The sequence below is a fragment of the Ictalurus punctatus genome, chromosome 11, assembly GCF_001660625.3.
Source record: "Ictalurus punctatus breed USDA103 chromosome 11, Coco_2.0, whole genome shotgun sequence".
NCBI classification, from domain to species: domain Eukaryota; kingdom Metazoa; phylum Chordata; class Actinopteri; order Siluriformes; family Ictaluridae; genus Ictalurus; species Ictalurus punctatus.
Window position 1 is genome coordinate 16,376,265 of NC_030426.2, and position 25,972 is coordinate 16,402,236.

Sequence of the window (25,972 nt, forward strand, 5' to 3'; positions counted from 1 at the left end):
TTATCAGACAGTAATGCTTTGGCTGGAGCATAGGGTCAAATAAGTAACTTATACTATATATATATATATATATATATATATATATATATATATATATATATATATATATATATAGGTGGGTGTTGCTCCAGTTACATGCAAGGGCTAAACTTAACTACCTGATGTAGTTTAACACGATACTCTAAAATTTGATAGGATCATATATTTTTTATTATTTATTTATTTGGTTATTTTTAGATATGGTACAAATCTTGGTTTGGGGATATAGACAAAAATGTGCCACCATTGTAAAATAATGTCACTTAAGAATATAATCAGTCCCTATCTTGCATCCCGTATAATGATGGCATTGTTTATGGTGTTAATAGACGTAATGAAACCTAGCCAGAAATGAGTAGTGAATGCCTGGACCAGGAATTGAGCAGTATATTATAACAGATACAAAGCCTATTTTTTTCTTATTTTATACAAAGTATCCATGCAGGTAGGTTGCAGAAATGTGGTCTGTGAAAATAAGCTAGTAGCTATTATTATACAATATACATTATTTTGCAGTTGTTTTGTCAAACTATTGTGATAATTGGTGGCAAACAGAGGTATAAGATAGGTGTAAGAACAATGCTATTCCATAAAAGGCCTGTGAGTCACAAATTGTAGATGGAGCATATCTACCAGGCATGAAAAGACTACTTATTAAAATTAGGCAGAGTAATAGCCAGCCTAATGATGTTTTCATTTCAGAGTTGATCAATTTCGTCAAAACTAAAACTGGCCATAATCCGTAATATAGACCAAACGACAGAAAATTGTACCTGACGTCAATAAAGCCCCAATTCATTGGCCAATCACTAGGAACGCAGCACGCATGCGCTTTAACATGACGTCTCCTCCCTTCCCCAGCCTCTCAGCTCTATCGATTCCTTGTTCTCTTTGTGAGAATTTTCAAGCTACTGGAATGAACGATAGTCGGATACTTGCGAAGAAGCTTAGCGATGGCCAACGGAGAACCCCATAAAATTAGGCAATACAGATGAAAAATAAATCTCGAGATAGGTGGTAGAATGTTCTAGAATGGTCATGTGATGTCACACTTTTGAAAAAATACTCTGACGTACGTCTTTGGGTTTTTTGTTTGTACGATTTCTAAGGTCGGGTACTTGTATAATTTTATTGGTAGCTTTAATTGCATCGCGACAGACCGACTGGTAATAAAAATGCTTTCCACGGTGTTCATTTTTACTTACAATCGTGCTTATTTTCCTCTCAAACTAAAAGAAAAGAGAACCTGGGCACGTGAAGGGTATTGACCAATCGGAGGCCGAGCTCCGAGCAGAAGGGTATAAATAGCGGGCATGTTGCTGTGAGAGACGTCCGCCATTGAAGACTGGTGTTGTTTAGTGGGGGAAAATAGCGTATTTTTTGCTTTTAGGAATTTATTTCAAACCTTTAAGTAACGTTTGTATCCGGACGAAACAGTCGTTCAACACCCTGCATTTGGTCATCTTTTCCAGCAGAACTTCTTCGGCACTGTTAAAAACATTCTTTGTTGTGCCAGTGACGGAAAGGTAAATGTTTTAGTAACGGTACAGATTTAAGCTAGCTGTTTGTTTGGCTAGCACTAGAACAACGTGACCGATTCTGAGAGACCGTGCAAGTCCGCAAGCAGTGAGTTGGTAGCGAGCTTACATGTCGTCTTTGGGGCGGGGATATTTAGCTCAGCTAGTAGTTGCTGGGTTTTTTTTTTTTTTTTTTGCGCAGTGTGAAGCTAAGCTACCTTGTGGCTAAATCCCAAATGGCTCCTTAGAGGACATGTAGCGAACTACAATGGGCTCTTGAAACCGTTACCTCATACAGCCCGTAGGGCACCTATATAGGGGATAAGGCACCATTTGGGATGGAGGCCGAGACATTTTGTGTTGGCCCTGTCGGGGCGCCATTTTGTTGCTTATTTTGCAGTAGTGAGTTTTCGCGAAATTGGCTTGAGCCGTTTTACACAAAATACGAATAAAACGATATTTAATTTCTACTCAGTTGAATCTAGTATTTTGTAAACCCATTGTTGAGTTTGGGATGTTTGGCGATATTCTTTTGTCCCTGTTTGCTAAGTACGTTTTTTTGTTTCACTCGATTGCGTCATACATGACAAAAGATTATAGCTAGCTAGCGGTTAGCACGCTGACAAAACAGCGTGGTTTTATGCATTTCTTACAGGTTTACCGTTTCGCTTTTAGATGTTGTTTGTTTATCATTTATGTGATGGAAATTATTGACTTATTTTCAAGCTATTCTCAACATCCTGGCAGTGCTCGACTATCTCGTTAGTTACCCCAGAGTCCTAACTGACTCAGCGTTGCTTTATAGTGACCACATGAGCGGTGTAATTTCATTATTTCTCTACGTGTAACTACATAAACTACTACTTGTATTGGGAGGATGAGGAGGGAACAATTTGGGCTCCAGCTGTAAAGTAATTCTCGGAAATGATCTCCACAACACCAATGATTTAGAAACCTAATTGTTTGACATTGCGAATTAAGACACGCTGATCTCCATAGCAACCGACACTTACCTGTTTAATCCGCAACGAATGTAAACAAAAATGTTTTGTTTACATTCGAAAATAAACTGTAACCTAGTTGCCACTCTTGTTTCTTTTTCTTTCAAATTCATAAAGACTTTAGATACAAAGAAATATACAAAATGAGAACTGTTTTTGTGATCAAAAGTATGAACATGGATTCTTGTTGATCTAATGTTCAGGAGGAATTAAAGCTTCAGTTGTTAAAATAATTGATATATGGTTGTCTACAAAAGTCAATGTAATGACTGAATAAAGCTAGAAATCTAAATATTTCTTAATAGTTTGTGCCTGTTCTCTCATTTGTCCGACCAAGAGAGCTTAAAGTGTAATAAGTGAATTAGATGCTTGCCATCTCTATTATTTATTTCTGACTCGTGGTAGTTTTATTGGGTTGAATTACTCATAGCTCATATTCCAGGCCTGCAAATGTGGGACTTTGCAAATACTAATGGCTGCTGCATGTAATATGCTTCAAGCAGTACTGTTATTTGAGAAAGTGGACCATGGCCACGGGGTTAGCCTTGCTTGCAATACAAAACAGAAAGGAGTAACTTTAAAATTGTTAATTATATATTTTATTTTCTGGTGTAGATATTCATTATTATTAATTTGGTGTTTTAATCTCTGTTAATGAGTAGCTATGTAGGAGGATGTATATTAATAGATGAATCTGCTTATGAGATTTTTGATTAGCACAAAGTGTGTTAGAGCGTCCAGCAGGGGGTGGTGTAGACTTTTAAACATGACCTTCAACTGTAGACCTGCAGCCAGTTGCACCAGTTAAATTCAAGGTCCGTACTAAACCATATGCTGGGAGTGAAATAGGTTAAAAGTAGCACATTGTAGACTTTTGGTTGTATTTCTGAAAGACATAGCATCCAGTAGTGATCATAGTTCAAAATGTTACGTACTTCAGTCAATCAGTAAAGATCCAAAATAAGCGATAAATGTTACTCGCCGTTATCCATGATTGAGATGCAGGAAAGCAGTTAGTGTCTTGTTTTCGCAGTGAAATATTTATTTCAAGAAGATCCATCTCTAGAAACGTAACAGTATTGACCCAAAATATCCATCTGTTTTATTTGTAATCTTTTCGATTGCACAACTTGAACTCTTGTGCAATAATTGCAAAGAATATTAATAAAGTGGTTGCAAGTTTAATCTGTATTTGAATATCACTAACAGCCGAGTAAAGTGTAACGTTTCGATAAGGGTAAAGTATTTTGTTTTGTACTTTACCAATAACCTGTTTGACCAACGACACTTCCTATAATCACTTTTTTTTTTTATATGTGCTGTTAAACTGTATTTTGACAAGGTGGCTGTGTCAAGTAATCATGGACCACAAAAATACTTCCCACATACAGAAATCATTATGCTTCTCATAAAATAAAAAGAAAATGAAGTGTTTATATTCAGTAAACATGCAATTTAAAAAAAAAATTGCACAGATTTACACAGTGGTTTTGTTTACAGCAGATGTTGCATCTAATAGGGAGTAGGTGTAAGTTTAAACCGTCATAACTGAAGGCTGTGTTAAAACTATATTGCTTGGTGCAACTCCTACATTTTTGGTAGTCCATAAATTTTAACATGATGGCCTTTTACATTCAAACTAGGTTACAATAGATCTTCTGTTTTGGTGTAACCAGCTGCTGGTCCTCAGGCCTGTCTGCTTATTAAACAGCAGTTAAAGCTATAAGGGCTGCTTGGCTCATGGCTGCAGAGTGAAATGACTGTGCTCAAACTGCTTTCCTTTTCACAGTGGCACAGGCAGAGGATGTGTAATGAATGCTGAGCTGACCAGACATAGCTTCAGAACATCTCTCTGCACACGCCTGTCTTTGGAGCAGATCCGACCATGTCAGAGCCGGTGCTCAGCATGAACAGGAATCCCCCTCCCCCTGAATACAGGAACCATAAAAAACCTGGGCGCCTCACCAACCAGCTCCAGTACCTGGAGAAAGTAGTGGTCAAAGCCCTGTGGAGGCATCAGTTATCCTGGCCCTTCAGGCACCCTGTGGATGCTGTTCAGCTCAACCTGCCTGTGAGTTGGGCTTCATGGTGGTTCCAGCTGCACAGTTTTTTTTATTATAAATGTTGTTATAAATGTACTAACGATACATGTCCACTTACAGGTTTGCAATCATATTCAATCTCAGTATTTTACGGTTATTCCCATCAGTCAACTGGTGATGTTTGAATCCGGTTATGTGCTTCTATCCATTGTTTGATGGGTTTCCTCACTGTATTATTAGAGATAGCAACTTACTGTTATAAAAGTTGAATTGTAGAAAGCTCATTAGGTTACCTGCTAGTTAGCAATGACAAAACTGGCAAGTGGACATGTATTGTGACATGACTGATTAAGCTCTTAGGTAGCTGATTAGTTAAACTAGCTATTTTCAAGAGCAGAAAACACCATCCTAAATGTATTATATCTTATGGGTAGGGGATCTTACATTTTTACATTTGTAAGAGCTTTTTATTGTGGCCAAATAAGAGCCACAGCTATTAATCATTTGAATATCTGGCTCAATTGATTAAACAAATTGAATTAGGGGTGTCTGCTTGGTTTGAACAAAAACCCAAACTCTCGTTGGCCCTTTGCAGACACGACTAAAGGCCACTGCCTTTTGACGGTCTCAGAGATTCTCAGTCCAGAACAAAGGGACACCAGCCAGTCCACATTTTATTCTGTTCCAGGTCCAAATGCATCTGAATCAGAAATTAAGGCTGGTGCAGGTGTGTTATATACGGAAACTACCCAAAATACTGTTAAGGGGCCTCAAGGGCTAGATTGATTTGCTAGATTTGGGCAGTTTTGATAATCAGGTATTTGTACCAAATATGGTAAAGCATAGATAGCAACAAATCTTTGATATTTACATTTCTGGTAATGGTGTTAAATGTAAATAATATTGGTAATATTGACCAATTTGGCCACATTATGCTTCTTCCATTCTATAATTAAAATGCCAATGCTATGCCGGCTATGCTTTTTCCAGCATGAGACACGGCGCTATTCTGTCGATGCCACTGCTGTGCTGAGAGTAGGCTTGCCCCAAAATATTTTGCCAGCTGTGGTTCTGCAGTTATCTTTTTCCATTGATAGACAGGATAGAGGGCAATGTTTTGTTCAGTCAGGACGTGCATGCCTATAAAGTGCAGGTGTACGTGAAAAGTGTACATACTGAGTAGGGAAACTTTAAATTGGCACCTCTGTATAAATAAATTGTGATTTGTTGGTGTGTATGGGTTTTGTTCTGTGAATGAGGAATAAAAGTTGTTTTCTGTTTTGATTTCAGGATTATTATGCAATAATCAAAAACCCAATGGACTTGAGTACCATCAAAAAACGACTTGATAATAATTACTATTGGAAGGCTATGGAATGTGTTGAAGACTTCAACACAATGTTTACAAATTGTTACCTATACAATCGGGTAAAAACTCTTATTACTATTGAAACATATATACCTATGTGTATATACGTTTTAAACAGTTGAAGCCCAATTGAAACACATTTTCTTTCAGCCAGGAGATGATATAGTTTTGATGGCCCAAGCACTCGAGAAGCTGTTTCTTGAGAAAGTAGCTGAAATGCCACAGGACGAGCGTGAGATCACAGCAATTACCAACAAGGCGCCTCTGAAAGGAAGGAGGATGTCTGCTGCAGGTATGCTTTAATTGATCTCAGTTTCAGTTATGGCATTTTTGTTGTATCAGTGACTTCTAATAAAGGAATATTTCACAAGCAAGAGTGTGGTTATGTTGAGTATCGCCATGGCTGTGATTCAGCCATAGGTACTAATCCAAGTTAGTAGCAAGTAGGACTAGAGTGGTTGGCAGCGGTGTCCCTGTGGATGCCATTGGCATTGACATTATTTGGTTTGTTTATTTGTTTTACAAAAGACTAACAATACATATTTAGGTTCAAGTAATCAAACAAAAAAGATTAATCAGACCAAAGTGTTTTATGTGCAATTTAATACAATCAGAGTTGGGTCGCGTAGCCAAAAATGTTTCTCAAGTAAAACTACTGTATAAAAATAATTACTCAAGTAACAGTAAATGTAATAATGTTAATAATTACTTAAGTAAAGGCCTGTTCACACCAAGGATGATAACGATATAGATTTGGTTCTAAATATAAAAGAATAGCAGAGATCACACCACAACTATAACGTTAACGACACAGAGAAATGATATCACTTTCAGAACGACTTGTTCCCAGCTGGTGAACGATAAAAACATTTGATAGCCAATCAGAATCCATCCTGCTTTAAAGAGCTCATGCATCTAAAGCTGCAGACGACATAATTGCAGCACACGCTTAGAATAAAGAGAATATCATGTGTTGGTGTGGACACTAGTATAGTTATGATTATGTTTTTTTTAGTTATCGTTCTTGTTGAAGAGTAATAAAGTATCCAATGAAAAGACTATTCAAGTAGCTAGTTACTTGTTGGATATGATTTAAAATGGAGGGAAGATCCTGAATCTCAGACAGCATGGAGTACTGTAAGTCACAGCTCTCCTTGAAAGTCTGTCTGTTCTGTTTATATGAGATAAAACCTGGTTTCAAGATGAAGCAGCATGTCCCAGTCCTGTTGTGGGTACAATAACACACAACCTGTCATTTTCAACACAAGGTCTCTCGCACACAATTACACACACAAAAAAACAAACAGTTGACTGTTTTCACATCATGTTAACAAAAATAACTTGTCTGCATTTGTGTAAGACAACAGAGAGCAAAAGAACAGACTGTGTAACAGAACAGAGTGTGTGTGTGTGTGTGTGTGTGTGTGTGTGTGTGTGTGTGTGTATTAGGTTGTCCAGTAATTCAGAGTAGATCACTGCTGTCCAAGGGAAATTTGGATAGCACAAAACATTCTGGCCAAAAAGTTTCTTTACTCCAGGGTGTCGTTGCCATTCTACCCTTTTGGGTTTGTATTTTGTATACAGTTTGTGCAGTTATGTTGAGGATGAAGATGTAACTTTGTCTCCTTGCATAACAGGACTGGGGAAAACGCAGCCTCCGTCTCCTGTGTCTGAGGTTGTGTTTCAACAGACAGTGACTGTCATCCCTCCTGAGGCACTGCACACCATCTCATCTGCACCCCTGTCTGCTCAGCTTGAAGCCAAAGTCAGTCTCTTTCACATAATACAAATGTGCAGATACTTTTGACTGAGACAAGGGTATGATTCTCAACACGTATTTGCATTTTCAGTTAAAAAAGGGGGTGAAAAGAAAAGCAGACACCACAACTCCCATGGCCCCCATCCTTACCAGCAGTGAGTCTTCTCCCTGTGTCCCAGAACCGAAGGTGCTGAAGTTGTACGCACGGCGAGGCAGCGGGCGACCCATCAAACCACCACGCAAAGACCTGCCCGAGTGGCCACAGCAGCACCAGGTGGGGCGCAGGGCCAAGCTCCCCGAAAGGCTAAAATACTGTAGTGGCATCTTGAAGGAGATGTTCGCCAAGAGGCATGCAGCCTATGCCTGGCCGTTCTATGAGCCCGTGGACACTGTGGCACTTGACCTGCATGACTATCATGAGATCATCCATCAACCCATGGATTTGGGCACCATTAAAGTAAGATAAAGAATTAAATACTTTGTCCAGAAATGCAGTTCGCACCATCTTTTACCCAGTGTGTAATTGACCATCTAAGACTTGATTGGTGTCCAAGGTTTGTGACTTTAGTTTTGCACTGGAGCTACAGGTTTAATGTTCTTAATAAGGAAACCGTTTAGAATTTGTGCAAACTGTATGCCTAAATCAGTGTGCACTTCTGTATGAAATTTAGACTTGCTTTTGTGGTGTATGGTACAGGGTTCTTTATTAAACTGGACAAAAGCATGCCAATACTACAACTGTTCTAGAGACTATTCTGCTGTTTATGACCCTGTTTATGTACAAATGGCTTGACCAAACTTGATTGATTGCAGTTATGTAGGTATGCAGTTAAATATGTTGGGAGACAAGTTTCCCTTATGTGTTGACAACTTAAGCCTTGTAACACCAGTACAAACCTAAAGAAAAACCTAGGACAGCATACATTTATTTTGTGGCTGATCAGGTACACTTGGAACAGAGCTGGCTCTTTTTAATAAGATGAAGCTGTTCCTTTAAGTTGATATTTGTTTTATTTGAAATATTTGTTTTTTATAATTGACATTTCATAAAGCCCGGCAAACATTCTATTACCGCTAACAAATGTTTATGCATTGTATGCACGTCTGTCAGCTAGGGATATCACAATACCAAAAATCTAGTAGTCGGTACTGATACCACAAAAAAAAGTACTCGATACCAAAGTCGGTACCATGGTGTGGTTTTAAAAAATAAATAAATAAATAAATATATAATATAATCCTTTTTTTTTTTTTTTTTTTTTTTTTTTTTTTTTTTTTTTTAATAAAATGTAAAAACTCCTGGAGGGCATCCTCCTGTGGCTGATACTGGCAAAAAGAGAGAGGGAGGGATATTTTAGTTATCAAACACTGTCTGATAATGACTAATAACAAGTGCTAAGGTGCACCCCTAAACGCGCGCACACACACACACACACACACACACACACACCCCTTATACTCTGAATGCAAGCATTAGTTTAAATTCACTGATATGGTGCAAGGCCAAAACGATTTATTAAAAGCATTAACAGTTGATTAATTATAGTGACATTAGGCTACATTTAGCTGACAGGACACGGGCTGAATGGCGATGCATGGTGGCCCATTAGGAGGTAGTTTATAACATTGCAATGTGTTAGTGTCGTTAATAAATAACTGGCTATCGCAAACACTACATGGAGCATACCGTTAGCTTTTTTCACAGTTACAATACCAGCTGACTCAAACAAACATAATATAGGACTTGTCTTTCAGGTGCTTCACCAAATTCCAGGTGTTTCCTCGCTTTGTTTGAAATGAACGATAGCATCAGTTGCACACCGGCAACTGCTAAACTTGTTAAGCTAAGCCAATCTTCTGTAGTTTTTCCCATATGCTTGTAGGCGTTCTTCTTATTCTTCACCACTTCTGGACCGACTAAAACACTTGCGTGTATTTGCTGCCTCCTTCAGTTCCGTAGGAATTGCAACCTCGGTACGTTCATTAGAAATGGTACTAACGGTACTGCAGGAAAACGAGTACCGTCACGTTTTTAACAATGTTGGTACCGAAGTATCGGTTCTCGTGACATCCCTTCTGTCAACGTTGGCTTTTATTCCATTAAGTTACTAAAATATGCAAAACTACAGACAAATGCAGTTGGCTATTCTTTCACCATCTCAAGCTCACCTGAGAATGATGAGACAAAATCAGCCATTCTGGTGAGGAGGAGCCAATTCATATATTGTTTAGAGCCCTCATTAATCTAGCACCAGTCCTGTTTTGGGATAAGGGGGGAATTGTGTGAATGTCATTGCTGGTTCTATTTAAACTGTTGAGGTCAAATGATGGGTAATTTGAAAGGTTTTATAAAGTTTTTTAATTGAACAAGATGAGTAGCTGACATGTTACTGGTTCTCCCCCTCAGAAAAAGATGGAGAGTCGTGAATACACAGACGCCTTGCAGTTTGCTGCAGACATTCGTCTTATGTTCTCAAATTGTTATAAATACAACCCACCAAACCACGAGGTTGTGGCTATGGCCAGAAAACTCCAGGTGAATGATCTCATCTCGTTTTATTTATTTATTTCAATTTAGAATATACTGACAAAAGTCATGTCTTGGCCTGTTGTGCATCCTAAGAGAGATGACTGAATGTGAATGTTGGTCTCCTCTGCTCAGGAGGTCTTTGAGTCCCGCTTTGCTAAGATTCCAGATGAACCGAGACTTTCATCTCCTGGCCAGCACCTCTTGCCCAAAAGGGGGAAAAATGAGCAAGCAGGAAGTCCGTCCAGCTCGGAGGGCAGCGACTCCGAGTCTACGTTGTCAGGAAGCTCGTCTGACTCTGAGGAAGACGAAGAGAAAAGAGCACAAAGACTCTCTGTTCTCGAGGAACAGGTACTTCACAGTATCTTTTGTTTATGTCCTTGGTAGTGCAGACTTTGTTTTCCTCTCTTATAAATAATTGCAACACCTCTGTCAATTAGTTAAAGGCAGTGCGGGAGCAGCTGCAATTACTGACCCAAACACCTTTGCTGAAGCAAAAGAAGAAGGAGAAGTCAAAGAAGGAGAAAAGAAAAAAAGAAAAGCGGAAGTTTGGTGAAGTGCGGAAACCAGCTCCAGAGAAAGTGCACAAGAAGCCGAGTAGCAGCAAATCATCGGGGTTAGTGAATGCTCGGATACACTCGCATCTTTTTTTGTGTGTGTGCATTTTATATTTTTGCCGGTCTAAATACAATCCCTTCTGTGGTCAGGAGGAATATGGAGAGCAAAGGGTACGAGTCAGAAGAAGAAGAGCTTGCACTGCCCATGTCCTACGAGGAGAAACGACGTTTGAGTCTGGACATCAACAAGCTACCTGGAGACAAACTAGGCAAAGTGGTGAACATCATCAAGGCCAGAGAACCTATGCTTAGAGACACAGACCCCGAAGAGATTGAGATTGACTTTGAGACTCTCAAACCAACTACGCTCCGAGCTTTGGAGGCGTTTGTCATGACCTGCCTCAGGAAGAAGCCTAAGGGGCCTGGCCGTGAGTATGCTACTATGTTGAGGTAAAATCAGGATACTACCAGTGTTAAAGACAATGTTGACGTATATTTGTCTTTTGGTCTGCTTCTCTCTCTCTCTCTCTCTCCCCCGCCCTGTAGAGAAAAATCCACCAAAACCCAAAGATGAGAAGACGAAGGAGACAGGGAAACAGAATGCCAGCGAAGAACTGAACTCGACCAAGACGACCAAGACAAAGAGTAAGGCTCCATTTTCTCTGTCTCACGTTTTAATAACTAACGTCAGTCCACACTTTCCATATTATTTTATACCTGATGGTTTCAATCATCAGGATTATACCACAATCCTGATTGAATTGTTTACATGAAAATTGCACCTGAGATGCAGTTAAAACTGGTCTGCGCATTCAGTCCACTTCAAAAAGTATGAGATGTATTTTAGTCAGATGTTATGACTAAATGTTTGGCCAACCCCAACCCCCAAAACATTAAAGTATAACACACAGTTCACACTTTTTTACCTTAAACAGGTGGTGACATTTATAAAGTAAAATAACATAAAATTTACAATTTATGCAGTATCCTTTTTGGGTGGATTGGCAAATCTGAATTGTTCCCAGGTATAGGGTGGTGAGGGTATGAAAGGCTATGGTAGGAAATGAGGGTCTAAAGAATCACATAATTTTCCACCTCCATGTTTTTAAGCTATAAAGAAAAAAACAAGGGGGGTAAGGGAAAAAAAACAGCAAGGACATCTCCATGTTCGAATTTTGTTAACTATAATTTAGCCAGTTAACTGTTATGAGTGACTTTTATATTTACGTTCTCAAAGAAGTGATCTGTACACTCACTGTCCACTTTAATAGGTACAACTGCTCATTTATGCAGTTATCTAATTAGCCAATCATGTGGCAGCAGCACACTGCATGAATTCATGCAGATACAGGTGAAGAGCTTCAGTTAATGTTCACATAAACAGTCAGAATAGGGGGAAAAAGTGTGGATGAAGGACATCTGTGGCATGGTAGTTGGTTTTAGATGGGCTGGTTTGAGTATTTCATAAACTGCTGATCTCCTGGGATTTTGACACACAATAGTCTCTAGAGTTTACACAGAATGGCACAAAAAACCTGTGTGCAGAGGGTCTGCAGGCTGAAACAACTTGATGATAGAGATCAGAGAAGAATGACCAGACTGGTCTGAGCTGTCAGGAAGTCTATAGTAACTCAAATAATCACTCTACCACTGTGGTGCCCAGAAAAGCATCTCAGAATGTAGAACACATCAAACTTTGAGGTGGATGAGCTACAACAGCAGAAGAGCACATCAGGTTCCACTCCTCCGAGCCAAGACCAGGAATCTGAGTCTGTTGTGGGCACAGACTCGCCGAAACTGGACAGTTGAAGACTGGGAAAAGACCAGATTTTCTTATCTTCAGCTTTCCAGTTTCGATGAGCTTGTGCCCATGATGGCCTCAGATTCCTATTCTTGGAGTGGAACCTGGGCCCAGTTGTTCAAAAAGCTTAATCTGGATCGTCATAATTATTTTGAAAATCCCATGTTTTACTATCCAGGATCAAGTAATCCATCTTACTTTTGCATCTTACTTTTACAACATTTTTCAAAGCAACGTTGGCTTGGATCACCCTGATCCAGATACAAACCTTTCAAGATTACCAAATCCGGATTACTAGTGGTCTAATTCAGACTACACACCACAATGTAGGCTACTAGCTATGTTAAGAACAACAGATACAGTGCCCTCCACTAATATTGGCACCCTTGGTAAATATTAGTGGAGGGAACTGTAAATTAGCCCACATGGGGTCACTAAGTGTTTTTAATTGAAGAGACAGAAAACAGCACAGTAAAACAATACAAACATCCCCTTGCTACAAACTCTCAAATATATTGTTCAAAAATGCATTGGATATTTTGAACATGTTTTAAATCATAAAAAATTAAAATGTCCAATAGTTAACAAAATAAGAGTTGACATGTGGGGAGCAATAAGGATTTGTTAGAAACTACTTTTGACTGGTTCATCTCTGATGATTGTGTCATTGTAATTAATATATAGTGACAAATGACAGTTAAAATTAAATGTATTTGACATTGAGAGCATTTTTGGGGGATTATTTATGGGGACAATTTCTTTTTTTACTTTACTGTACTGAAAGGCTTAAATGGTAGCCTGTGTATACTTTATCACTGTAATGGTTAAACAGATCAAATGCAAAATATAAATAAATGTGTATATACTACATGATGCAAACTTTGTATTATTTGACCAGTTTTAAAGTTTTATTAGATTTTGTTCCTGAATTTCTCCCTGAATCCACCTTTCTGCGGGGATAATCCTGAATTTTTTTTTTTTTCTTCTTTTTTTTTTTTTTTTTTTTTGGATAACAGGTATCCCACTCCTACTAAAAACACATACTGAAGGTTTGATCCAGACCAAAAGCAAGATTGGATTACACGATCTAATTTGATCTGATTTCAGAATCCGTTTTTTTCCCTTTTGCACAACCCATTTGCAAGATTTAGATCCAATCTGAAATTTCATCTGATTACTTACTGATTACTAAACAACTGGGCCCAGGACAGCACCCAGAGTTTCCAAGTTGGAAAGCTGAATTGAGGGGATTGGGGTTTTTTTTGTTAGTTTGGTTTTTTTTTTTAATATATAAAAGTGTTCCCAAGCTCCCCCAAGTGTTGGTCAGATTGACAGGGGAGAGTGTAATGCCATCCTCCTACCTAAAGAGCAGGACTAGTTTTGTTTGGTCATGGATTGCTGTGGCATTGTAAGGATTCAAAATCATTTGTCTCTTGAGTTTAGGATTTTTCTTTGGTGTTCTGTCTTACTTGTATAGCAATACAGCAAATACTGTAACACTTTTTTTCGGGGAGGGGTTCTTGTTAAGAAAATAAGTTATCTGTAAGCTTAACCACTCTGTATTCAGCTCACCAGTTGTTGTCTTTCTTAGGTGACTTTATGGCAGCAGAGCCCAAGGAGCTGGCACTCTCTTCCCGCCTTAGTGAGAGCAGCAGTTCCTCCTCCAGTTCTGCCAGCAGTAGTTCTGACTCTAGTTCTTCTGATAGCTGTGACTCTGACTCAGGTTAGCTGATCTCCACAAGCACTTTCTCCCTCTTTTCCAACTTTTTTAATCCTCTCTGGGATAAGGTAGAAATTTCCCCCATCCCTACCTCCCCACACTTCACTAGTTGGTTGAGGGGAAGAAAAAGAGACAAACCAAAAAAAAAATATTCTATTTTCTTGGGGACACTGTTTTTTCACATTAATAGAACCAATGTCACTTTAACACATACTGGAAACACCAGATACTTGAATGCTACAAAGTTAAGGTTTTGTTTTGTTTTTTTGTTTGGATATTAAATGGGTGTAAGATATATTTTTTTTTTGTATATTTTGTGCACTTTTCCTTACAAATGAGCAAATAAGTCTTGTTACAAAACACACTCCGACTACAGTTTTTGTGAGGTTCTATGTTCCTGTTGTGTGGTGGGTATTTTTTTTTTTTCTTCAATTTTTATTTTGTACTTTTTGATTATTTTGTTCATGTTTCATCCTAATCACTTATTTATGTCTGTTGGCATTCTCTAAGACAGCGCTATAGTTTGAAATGAGGCCAGTTAGCGCTCGGTACAGGGAAATGCCTGATGTCTCTCTCATTCAAACTGCAGAGCAAATGCACCACCACAAAATCTGAGCCCATATGATGCACTGACGAGACTTTAATTTAAAGAATAGAAGCTGGCAATTTTAATTGGCTTTGGATCTATACAGGTGCATCTAAAAAATATTAATATCGTGGAAAAGTTCCTTTTTTTTTCCTGTAATTTAATTCAAAAAGTGGAACTTTTCAAATATTTTAGATTCATTACACGTAAAGTGAAGTATTTCAAGCCGTTTTTTGTTTTAATCTTGAGTACAGCTTGCCACTCACAGATATCAAAAAGCCAGTATATCCAAATATTTTAATAAAGTATTTATAATACAGAAATGTCGACCTGAGAGGATCTCTAAACAGCTAATTAACTCAAAACACCTGCAAAGGTTTCCTGAGCCTTTAATCTCCCAGTCTGGTTCAGTACACACAACCACAATCATGGGGAAAATCATTTTAAAGTGAATTTTTCATTTCATTTGGAAATCAAGGTCCCAGAGTCTGGGAGTGGAGAGGCAGAGAATCCAAGTTGCTTGAAGTCCAGTGTGAAGTTTCCAGTCAGTAGCTGTGTTTACATGGACAACAATAATAAACTCTTAACCCGATTAAGACCATACTTTGATTAAGAAACTACCATGTAAACAGCAATTTTTTTAATTGCCTTAATCTAATTAAGGTCTTACTCGAATTAAACTCTAATCGAATTAAGACAGGTGGAGTACTCCTGTTTTAGTCGCTTTATCAACGTGTATTACAGACATGTAAACACCTTAATCACACTATGAACATCATGTGAATTTTCACTTTTTACGTTTGGCATTTTGCGACAGGACACGATCACACACGGCAGTGCTCAACATTTTACGGTGAACAAGAGAGTTCGGCTGCGTCCCAAACCGCATATTTGCCTACTAATCTCTCCCCTGTAGTATGGAAAAATACATGTATTTCGGCTACTATATAGACGGTAAGTACACGGTTTGAGACGCAGCCCACGGCTTCAAGCAGTTGTCTATTAGCACGTATAGCATGACAAATAATTAACTGCACTTAATGCGTTCGTAAAAAAATTTAATCGAAACACCCAAAACTATACGGTATCATAACGAAGACGGACTGCATGTTGATGCGTGAAATTCTGGAGGGACGGCGTGGCGCGGTGACGTAATGACGTGTGCCGTTAATCTAATTATGTTCTAAAACATGTAAAACTGGTACATGACAGGAGTATTCTAAAAGCGACTCATGTAAACACCTTAATCACATTATTATCTTTATCAGAGTAAGGTCAATAACTAGATTACTGCTGTCCATGTAAACGTAGGCAGTGATGATTTGGGGTGCCAGGTCATCTGCTGGTGTTGGTCCACTGTGTCCTCTCAAGTTGAGAGTCAATGCAGTGTCTACCAGGAGATTTTAGAGCACTTCATGCTTCCATCTGCTGACAAGCTTTATAGAGATGCTGATTTCCTTTTCCAGCGGGACTTGGCACCTGCCCACAGTGCCAAAACTACTAGTAACTTGTTTGATGACCATGGTATTACTGTGCTTGGTTGGGCAACCTCCAGACTCTGGGACCTTGATTTCCAGCTGAAATGCAAAATTTACTTTCATCTTCCCCATGATTGTGGTTGTGTGTACTGAACCAGACCAAGATTAAAGGCTCAAGAAACCTTTGCAGGTGCTTTGAGTTAATTAGATGATTAGAGCGCTTCTCAGGGCGACATTTCTATATTATAAATTCTTCATTCTATTTTGAGAGAACTGGATTTTTAATGTCCATGAGCTGTAAGCCATAATCAAGATTAAAACAAAAAAATGCTTGAAATATTTCACTTTGTGTAATGAATCTAGCATAAATGAAAGTTCCACTTTTTGAATTCCATTACATTTTTCCTAGATGCACCTGTAGCTTCTTAGCAATATCTTTAGTCATTATAAGCATTTAAGGTCCAAATCAAATAATTGGGTTATTTAAGCAATGCAAAGTAAAACAAAAGTGTATGTTGAGCTTAAAGTGTTATACGTCAGGGAAAATAAACATTTAAGGGTCCTAGGCATTTTTGAAGGCACTGACAATATGGCAAAATTACATCTTCACAATTACTGAAGGTATTTTTGCCATAGTTGATGCATGTGATTGAGTTATGCTAACAAGTTGAAATAGCAAAGCAGCATAGGCACACTTAAGCCCCCCCCCCCCCCCTTCTTTGTCTCTCCCCCCCCTTTTCCTGTTTCTTTTCTTTTTTATTTCTTTTTTTATATATACACCAATGAGGCCCAGAAAGCATATTATGATGTACGGGATTTAACTATGATGGTCATATTGCCTACCACTGCAATGACATATTTTGTTCCTGCATGTATCTGAGACAGAAAGTGTAAACCTATAATAACAGCTTCTTGCTTAGGAGGACATCCTGTCATCCATGTTGTGAGTTCTCACTGTTTCTCTTTTAAACCTTGCTGCATTGAGTCATCACTGTGTGGTTCTCCTGTTGCATTTGTTTAGATTGTGACTTCACCTTGTAAATATATTTGAGGTTTTTGTAAAGTTATATATGTAACAAAACAGAATCTTAAAACCATTTGTTTTTGTTTGAAAATGCATCATAATGTTTTGAGTTACTGACTAGATTGTAATTGGCATGGGTATAGTAGAACCAAACAGAGTTTTATTTTAGAAGGTAGCCGTTTTGTCCTGCTAAAATGCAAGCATCTTTCTTGTAGCTGTGTATAATTATTACCTAAACAGGTACAAAGTTGACTCGTTGACCTTGGTGTGTGTGACGCCCAGAGATTGAAATAAACTCATTTTCCTAGACACCTGGTGTACATTTTAAGATTAGTGGTGTGTTTTGTCTTTTATTTTTGCCATCACATGTTACGTTCAATTTTACTCACCATCACATTCACTATGTCCAATATCATTCACATTTGTACTCGCATATGCCAAGCATGCACACCTCAGAATGTAAAGGGACAGGATTTAGGACACTTCCAAAACTATTAACTATCTAGAGCCCTGTTGTCAGGTGCATGTCCAGCATACTTCTGGTTTTGACTTTTGAACTGTGATTTTTATTTTATTTCAAGTCATGGGTAACCAGTCCTGGTAAAGACTGGCCAGACAGTAGCAGTGTGTGGAGTTTAGGCTCTGCCCTTTCCCCTGCTCACACTGCACTCAAAATTCATTATGCGTGTCTTACAGAGCAGAAACCTAAGAAGAAAAACAAAGCCCATGGTCATGGCACCAAAATTAAAAACAAGGTAAAGGAAAATAATCTTTAGCCTTGCCCTCAGGAATGTTTTTAGTATGGGTGCATGGGGCATTTCACTTCATGCAACACAGTGAAACAAAATTCCCCCTGCTTCCATGATCAGGCGTTGAAGAAGAGCATTGCCCTTGAGATGAAGGAATCGTCTAAAGTCCCGTCTGAGCAGGCCACCAAGCCACCTTCTGAGGAGGCCAAAGCGCCGCCAGGTTAGGCTCACTGCATCTGCACCCCTTTTTCTTCTCTCTCTGTCTCTCTCTCTCTGTGTATGTGAGACAGGGACCTTGTTAACATGTTAAATGAAGTTCTAATGAAGTTCTAATGTTTCACTGTGGTATAGGCATAGTAAAAATGTACACACTTTTAAACCGATGGTCAGAAAATTAAAACTTGTATTACAGCAGCTGTCCAGTTTTTTTTTGTTTGTGGTTTTTTTTTTTTGTTTGTTTGTTTTTTTAAAGTCAGTTTACAAGATCAAATTTTTTGGTTTCGTACTACTATTTTAAATTGATTTTTCATTTTATTTTATCTTCAATATTGTCAGGAATCTCTTTCTTCCACACACCTTGTCCAGTGGATGGAATTAGGTGCCATGACTGGCAACTTTGTGGACCCCCCCCCAAAAAAAGACCCTCATTTAAATATCATGCCCATAGTTATGCTGATAAATAATTGATCAATTTACTTGCAGCGGCATGGTTTGGTACATGATCTGTCAGCATTATGTTCTGATTGAAATCAATGGCAAAAGTTGCGTATTTGTTTTAATTGTATTGCATTCTCTAAGGACGCATGCAGTACTCCTTCATATTTTGTCTGAAATACGGAGGTTTAAAAGACAGCCGTCATAAAGGCTTCCCTCCGAAATGGACGGATTTTATATCCGGACTGTCCAAAAATAGAACTTGATGATGACAATTTTGGTGTGTCCAGTGGTACTGCTTTTCATCCATCATTTCTCTGCTGTTAAACTTTTACTGCACCCTCCACTCTAGCCCTGCACAGCCAGCTACCTCCTCAGCCTTCCAGACCCAGTGCCAAAGCCACTCCTGTAGTTCGAAAGACTTTGATGACCCCCCTGAATCTTCCGTCTGAGCAGAGCCCCTCACCTCCCACTGCCTTTCCTGCTGCCTCGGACATCTCCACCTACTTTCCCTCCTCCCCACTTACCCTCACAACAGTGTTGCCCGAAAAGTCTCCACCCATAGCCTGCCCTCATCCACCTGCTTCACCCAGTTGGCCTAAGAGTCCGCCAAATTCATTCACTGCCCACATTTCCTCAGCATCTTCTACCACAGATTCAACATGCCCCCTCCCAACTGCTGCCACTGTAAATCCTCTGCTTAAAGCTCAGCAGAAAGGTAAGCTGTTGCTCTCAATCGCCGTGATTTCCACCTGTTTGATTCCCTTGTCTCATCCACCTGTTGCCCTCAAACTCCAAGCCCATGGGACTGATTATCTCCGCATGCACTGTGTTTCTTCCGTTACGTGACTAAGCATCGTGTTTTTGTCTTGTTGCTAGAATTATTTGTTGTCTGTGTGTCTCTTTAATGGCTTTCATGACTGCTTCTGTTTGCCAATACCCTGCTCCTGCTATCAGCTCCCTGTATTTCATGTTTTGCTCTTAATTTTTTTTTTTTTTACCTTTTCATTCATTGTAAACTCTTTCTCTGCTTGACAGGTTTCCCTGCTCTCCTTTCTCCACTATCCTCTCCCCCCGGACTGCCCTCCTCAAACTCCTCAGCATGTGTGGCACGACACCCGCCCATCACCAAGCATGAGGTAAAAGTGATAGTCCTTTACAGTTCTACAAACGGCTTTGTTTAGATAATAGTAGATCATTCTGCTAAAATGTAAACATTTTCTGTGATTTAATTTCCCTTATTCTAACTTGTCTATTTTGTTTGCAGTTTGGCCCAATCATTCAGAAGTTTATGTTAACGCACTTGTCCAAATGCATTATCATTTCTATAGTAACATTTTGTTTACAGGGATTTTTATATCGAATGCTCCACATAAACTAAGCCTAAAAATAAACTTAGAAATAAAACAAATGTATACCACAGTGTGGTTGAATGTTTGAATCTGATTGGTCAGTTGATGTGCATTAATTTTCACCTAACATTATAGGTAGTTTTGGCTGTAACGAATGGTAGGTTAATATTCTGATGCTCTGAAGTCTGATGAATTGTATCTACTAATTAAATTCACATGAACGGCACCACAAAGTCATATTTATGAGTGGGGAAACTCAGGATTTTCTTTGAGCCCCGAGTATCTGAGTTGGGGGTGCGTCAGTAAGAAAACATGCTGGAATCAATGGATGCAACGTCTGTAGTTGACGGTAAATTTGTTGAAATTGAATGTTTACTCACCTCAGAAGCTGATTTCAGTTATTAGTTGTTTGGTAAATTCAGCATGTTGTTGAAATACAAGCAAATTGCTTAACATGTTTTTGTCAGGCTTTTTTATTTACAATAAAACAAGTTCATTTCCTGCACAAAATACAATAGCATTTTAGTTACGATATAATATGTAACGATAAAGTTTACAGTGCCTTCATAAATTTATTAAAAACGTAAAAAGAAAAACACACCTGAGGTGTATTCTTTGTTCATTTTCTAGAAGTAGAGTTAAAAAAAAACCTTGTTTTTTTTTGGGTTTTTTTTTTAAGTTAATTAAGAGAAGGTACACCGCCAGCTTGCTCCGACCAAAACGACTTCAACACACCTGACGTCGTAGTTACTTCCCAACTCGTAAATACGAACATCCCAGGAAGATGCACCATTAATGTGCTGGTTCTAATACATTATCGTTTATATTGTAACAGCCCATACAATGAGACTCATGTGGCAGACTCGCCAAATAATCCAAGACTAATAATAAAAAGATTTAAAAACCAGTTGTTTAACAAAGTAATTCTTATAATTGTTGTGGTGAAGTATTTTGTTAGAGATATATTTTACATTAATGGAAGGAGTCTTTATTGTAAGTGCTCTCAGTTTCTATTATGCTTTCTATTTTATGTGTGGCTGTTTATATCAGCTGTAATGTAGTTGAAAACAGGAATTAACTTGACTCGAAGATGTTCCACAACATTTAATCTAACTAAACTGTCAAAATGCAAATGCATCATTCATCAATAAATTAAACACGGTAATCATTGGCAAATTGCTGTGGGGGGGTTGCTTGAGCCTCATGCCGCATCAGTATGGTGCTGAGGCTGACACTCAGCTGTGGAACTGCACAGTGTGTTTGTGCACTCAGATGTGCTGAATTTAAAATGTGTGTTTGTTTTTGTTTTTTTCTTTTTCCCTCAATATTGCTAAATTAAAAAAATTGATTGTTACACCCGTTTCTGAAGCTAAACATCTCGTATATTGATTTGACAAGGATGTTCAAGAGTTTATTGCTCTAATTTGAATTCTAGTTTCTCTTCAGACACACCCCCAAGAGCCTGCACAGCCAGCTGCTTCACTGGACCCAGTGAGCATGTCTCATTCATTCTCTCTCTCTCTCTCTCTCTCTCTCTCTCTCTCTCTCTCTCTGACATCAGTGTCCCAGTTTGTCCACCCCATTGGCACATGTGAGGGAAGATAGGGGGGACCCAGGTGTAGTAGGAGAGACCTTTGCTCAGCTGCACACAATGCCTGGTCAGCATTTCTTCTGAGAGTCTTCTTCCTTCTAGTCCATATTTGTAACCAGAACTGTTTTCAGTGGGCTTTTTTCTTCTCTTTCACCCTTTACACAGGAACTAAACCCACAGAAGATGCTGAACCGCACAAATCTAGCCAAGACCACAAGCCCAGCATGGCTAAAACGGTACCTCCTTACATCACACGCATTGTATTTTCTGCAATCCTGGTTCTGGAGTAACACCGCACGGCATTTTTTTAATGCTAGCGTTAATATCAAATAGTTTGCTATATTAATCTTATTTACGTTTGACTTTTGTTAGGAAATTGTTTTGAAGCATGCAGACTCTTGGACAAGCCTGGGCAAGATGGCCGCTCTTGCTCCTGCTACCATACGGTCATCCAAGGAGAGTTTCCAACAATTCCGCAAAGTTGCCATGGAGAAGGAAGAGCGAGAAAGGGCACGTAAGCTCCATCTGGAGGCAGACAAAAGCAGGTGGGGTGGAATTGCTGGCACAGCACAAGGCTTGTGGTTTTTAGACCAAGTAAAGGAGGTGTGACCACTCATTCCTTAACTCTAACACTGTTTTCTTGCTTAACATTGAGCTGTGTTTCCAATACTGAATTGCATCATTTTGCATGAAACCAGAATTTATTAGTTGTCGGCTGCCGAAATTGATCTTTCATACTTTAGATTTAAGCATTGATCTTGTAACAAGATGTGCAGAATTTTTTGAAAGTTCCTTTTGGAAGGAACTTTCATGCTACTGCTGTCAGACAAAACATTCAAGTTTTGTCTTTTAGGCTCCTTTTATTATCTGGACGGGCTTAGTGTGTGTGACATGCAGGAGACATGGCAGCTTCTATACTGTATTCTAGTTATCTTAAGAGTGTAACTTGTGTTCAGTGCGTTTTTGTTTTTTGGGGGTTTTTTTTATTTCTGGAAGAAAACTGCTAAGAGATGCGCAATCACAAGTCCGCTTGTTATTCGAGTTCCAGTAGAAGGGCTGCTTTGGATCCCCATTACAGCTGATGTCTTATTAATTTGCTTTCAGTCCTGGGTCCCTATGGTTTCAGGCCACTGTGAATGGTTGCATAACAGCATGTTCAGCAGTACTGTATAAAGCTACTGACAGTGTTTGCTTTTTAATGATTCACAGCTTGACGCAGCAGCTTTCTAAGGCCAAACCAGAGATCCAGGCCTCCAAGACAGAGTTGGAGTCTGCAGAGCTTCCCATTTTGACAGCCATTTTAGACCAAACTAAAACGCCAGAACCTTCTACTCCTACTCTGTGCTCCATGGACCGTGAAAGAGAGATGGCACGCAAGAGAGAGCAAGAGAGACGCAGACGGGAAGCTGTGAGTACCATACATCTGTGGGGGGGTTTTTCCCCAGTTAACACTTTTCCACAAACTGGAACTGTTTTATGCTTTCCACTGCAAAGAGCTGGTTCTTAGCTGTTCTGGTGTATGTATTAAAGCAGTAGTCATGGCCAAATTCTCACATTGACTTGCTTTCACCCTTCCAAGTCCAAACCTTCTGTAAATGGTTTTATGCTAGAAAACTCGCACCAAATTAAGGAACGCTTCAGTCTTCAGACTGAGGACAATTTCTCTGAACTAGCAGCAGCTCGGAGTCTGTGGGGGGGGGGAAAGGTTTAATTTGTGAAACTGCTTTAATTGTGAATGGAATTGAATGAAAGAGTGTAATTTCCATCTCCGTGTCTGTTGCTACCTCTTGCAGGCAATGTTCAGCTAATGTAATGTTCAGCTAACATTCCAACCAATCAGGAACCACTGAAGGCCAAAGTGATATGATTAAACAGGTGGAATCCTGATTGGTTGGAATAAAAACCTGCAGCCACACCCAACCTTCCTGCAAGAGACTGAGCACCCTGCCTTTTTTTTGTGACTCTGGCTGTGTATGTTTAGCTGCGCCAACAATGACTCGTGTGCAATAATGGCTAGTCAGTTATTCGTATTGGGGAGCTATTTGTGTAGCCAGCATATTTAATCATGTCCACACTGTCCTTATATACCAGGGGTCTGTGGCTGCTGGCTTTCATTCCAACCACGCAGGAGTCACACCTGAGTTCCCATGTTTAATCAGTTCATTTTGGCCTCCAATCAACTACCATGTGTGCCTCCTGTTTGATTGGAAAGAAAGCCTGCAGCCACACATACTGTATGATAACTGTTTTGTAGTTATTTAACATGTATATTTAAATTATCTCTCTCTCTCTCTCTCTGTGTTTTCTTTTTCTCTCTCTGGATTCTTTTTTTTCTTCCCTCTTAAGATGTCAGGAACCATTGACATGACCATGCAGCATGACATCATGGCCACCTTTGAGAAGAACCTTGACTGAAATTACTGTAAATGAAATAAATGTAAAAATTTGTTAAAAAAAAAATATATATATATATATATATATGCTACTGTTCTGTGAAAAGAGTAGCTGGTCTCCTCCGCTTCCTAACAACCTCCACGAGTCCTGGTGATTGAAACGGGTTCTAGCACCTCACCAAGATGTGGTTCTCTCACTTTACTTTAGCACATTTATACTGAAGTGGCTGTAGTAAAATTTAAGAAGCTGATACTGTACAGTGTACAATTTAAGTGGAGCATGCCATGCAACAGGCTGCTTGTGTATCGAATTTGTATGATTATTAATAATATTGGTATTTGGATGTTTGCTTAATTTCCAGTATTGGAGTCACTTCTTCCTTTTGTGAAGGGCAGTAAATGAACTAAAATGGTGATTGTGCATAAAATACTGACTGGTTTACTTTACGTTCTGTTCCCCATTATTTTGTACTGAAATTGGGGTCCATCATTCCGGTCATATCCTAAGATAGTAATGAAACAGGTCTTCTTGCACTGATTGTTGATGAAACTGTGACTGATTCTGTAATGCAACAAGTTAGAAATACACCCATTGTGCTTTGATTTGACTTGTATATGTGTGGAGTTAAAATAATTGTATGTGAATAACATTCCATTGTCAATTTTTGAAACATTTAACTATATAACTGCAACGTGGTTTTCCATCCATGCCTACTCAGGTTTATTTTTATGTTTTTCTTTTTGTCCTATGTCCTTACAGCCACAGCCCCCAAAGCAATATCCACTGATTTTCTAAATGTAGCATGAAAGCTGAAGGGATGTAAATTGTGATTTGTAATTGCAAGGTGAACATTGTAAAAACAACTTTGTGGTAATAGTTGCAAAACTTCAAATCAGTTGTGTTTTTACAAGTCTGCTTGTTGATTTTGCGATTCATACATTTACTCTATACTTGTTGCATCTTAGACAGCAACGTAACTTCATGTTCGATTTAAATAATCAGTATTTTCTCTGTAGTAGAAGTAATGCATATTATTAGGACCTTTTGTACATGTTAATCAGTAATATAATTGCAGTTGTATGTCATTCTGTGACAGACAATATATTTTTGATTACTGCGAATTGTTTAAGTGAATTATAACGCCACAGTGCCATTCCATTTAACATTTCTAAGATGCACAGCAAAATCCTAGTGTTGCTTTAACTTTTCAGGCATTTGAAAACGGTAACTTGATTCAGTACTAGGCGGATTAGTATGCCTAAAGTTAGAGTTTTGTGGTCAGTGTTCATTCAAGATGTTGCTGTTTGTGTAGAGCTGAAAATGCAGCGTTTTGTTTCTTCGACCCTGATGCTTGTGGCCATCCCTCCTCACTTCTGTCCATCACTCAAGCACTTTACTCAGCATCGTGGCACAACCGAGGTGAAGAAGGATATGGTGTTATTTCATAGTGCCCATATTCCAGTAAATAAATTTTTTTTAAAAACTCAAATTAAAAAAGCTTTTCATTTGAATTTGCTTCTTAAGATTGCTGTATTATCACTGAGTTTTGCATTTAACAATCTCTTGTGCAAATGTATGTGCATACACACAACAGAACCAGTAATGGCTAATGTTGGATCCATCCATCTTCTATACCGCTCATTGTACAGGGTTACGGGGAATCTGAAGCTTATAGCTGGGAGCATGGGGAACAAGGCAGGGTACACCCTGGACAGGGTGCCACTCACATACATATTCACACACTACAGACACTTTAAACATGCCAGTCAGCTTACCATGCATGTCTTTAAACTGAGGGAGGAAACCATGGTA

The 25,972-nt window shown here is 38.9% G+C and overlaps 1 protein-coding gene across 3 annotated transcripts; it reads left to right on the forward strand.

Annotated features, from left to right (window-relative positions):
• Positions 1–930: 930 nt before the first annotated feature.
• On the forward strand, positions 931–25,671 carry brdt (bromodomain, testis-specific). 3 transcript variants are annotated; one of them, XM_017479858.3, is made up of 21 exons: positions 931–1,111; positions 4,347–4,628; positions 5,890–6,027; positions 6,119–6,260; positions 7,606–7,733; positions 7,819–8,184; positions 10,135–10,263; positions 10,390–10,605; positions 10,695–10,870; positions 10,962–11,239; positions 11,358–11,456; positions 14,204–14,335; positions 18,117–18,175; positions 18,290–18,389; positions 19,176–19,541; positions 19,862–19,962; positions 21,737–21,833; positions 21,932–22,002; positions 22,139–22,311; positions 22,976–23,174; positions 24,113–25,671. In XM_017479858.3, the coding sequence occupies exons 2-21, from the start codon at positions 4,443–4,445 to the stop codon at positions 24,179–24,181; spliced, it is 3,225 nt and encodes a 1,074-aa protein (XP_017335347.1). In that variant the 5' UTR covers positions 931–1,111; positions 4,347–4,442; the 3' UTR covers positions 24,182–25,671. The 3 variants fall into 3 exon arrangements, with proteins under 3 accessions (XP_017335347.1, XP_017335346.1, XP_017335349.1); XM_017479857.3 differs by lacking the exon at positions 931–1,111 and adding an exon at positions 1,118–1,565; XM_017479860.3 differs by lacking the exons at positions 931–1,111; positions 19,176–19,541 and adding an exon at positions 1,118–1,565.
• The last annotated feature ends 301 nt before the right edge of the window (positions 25,672–25,972 follow it).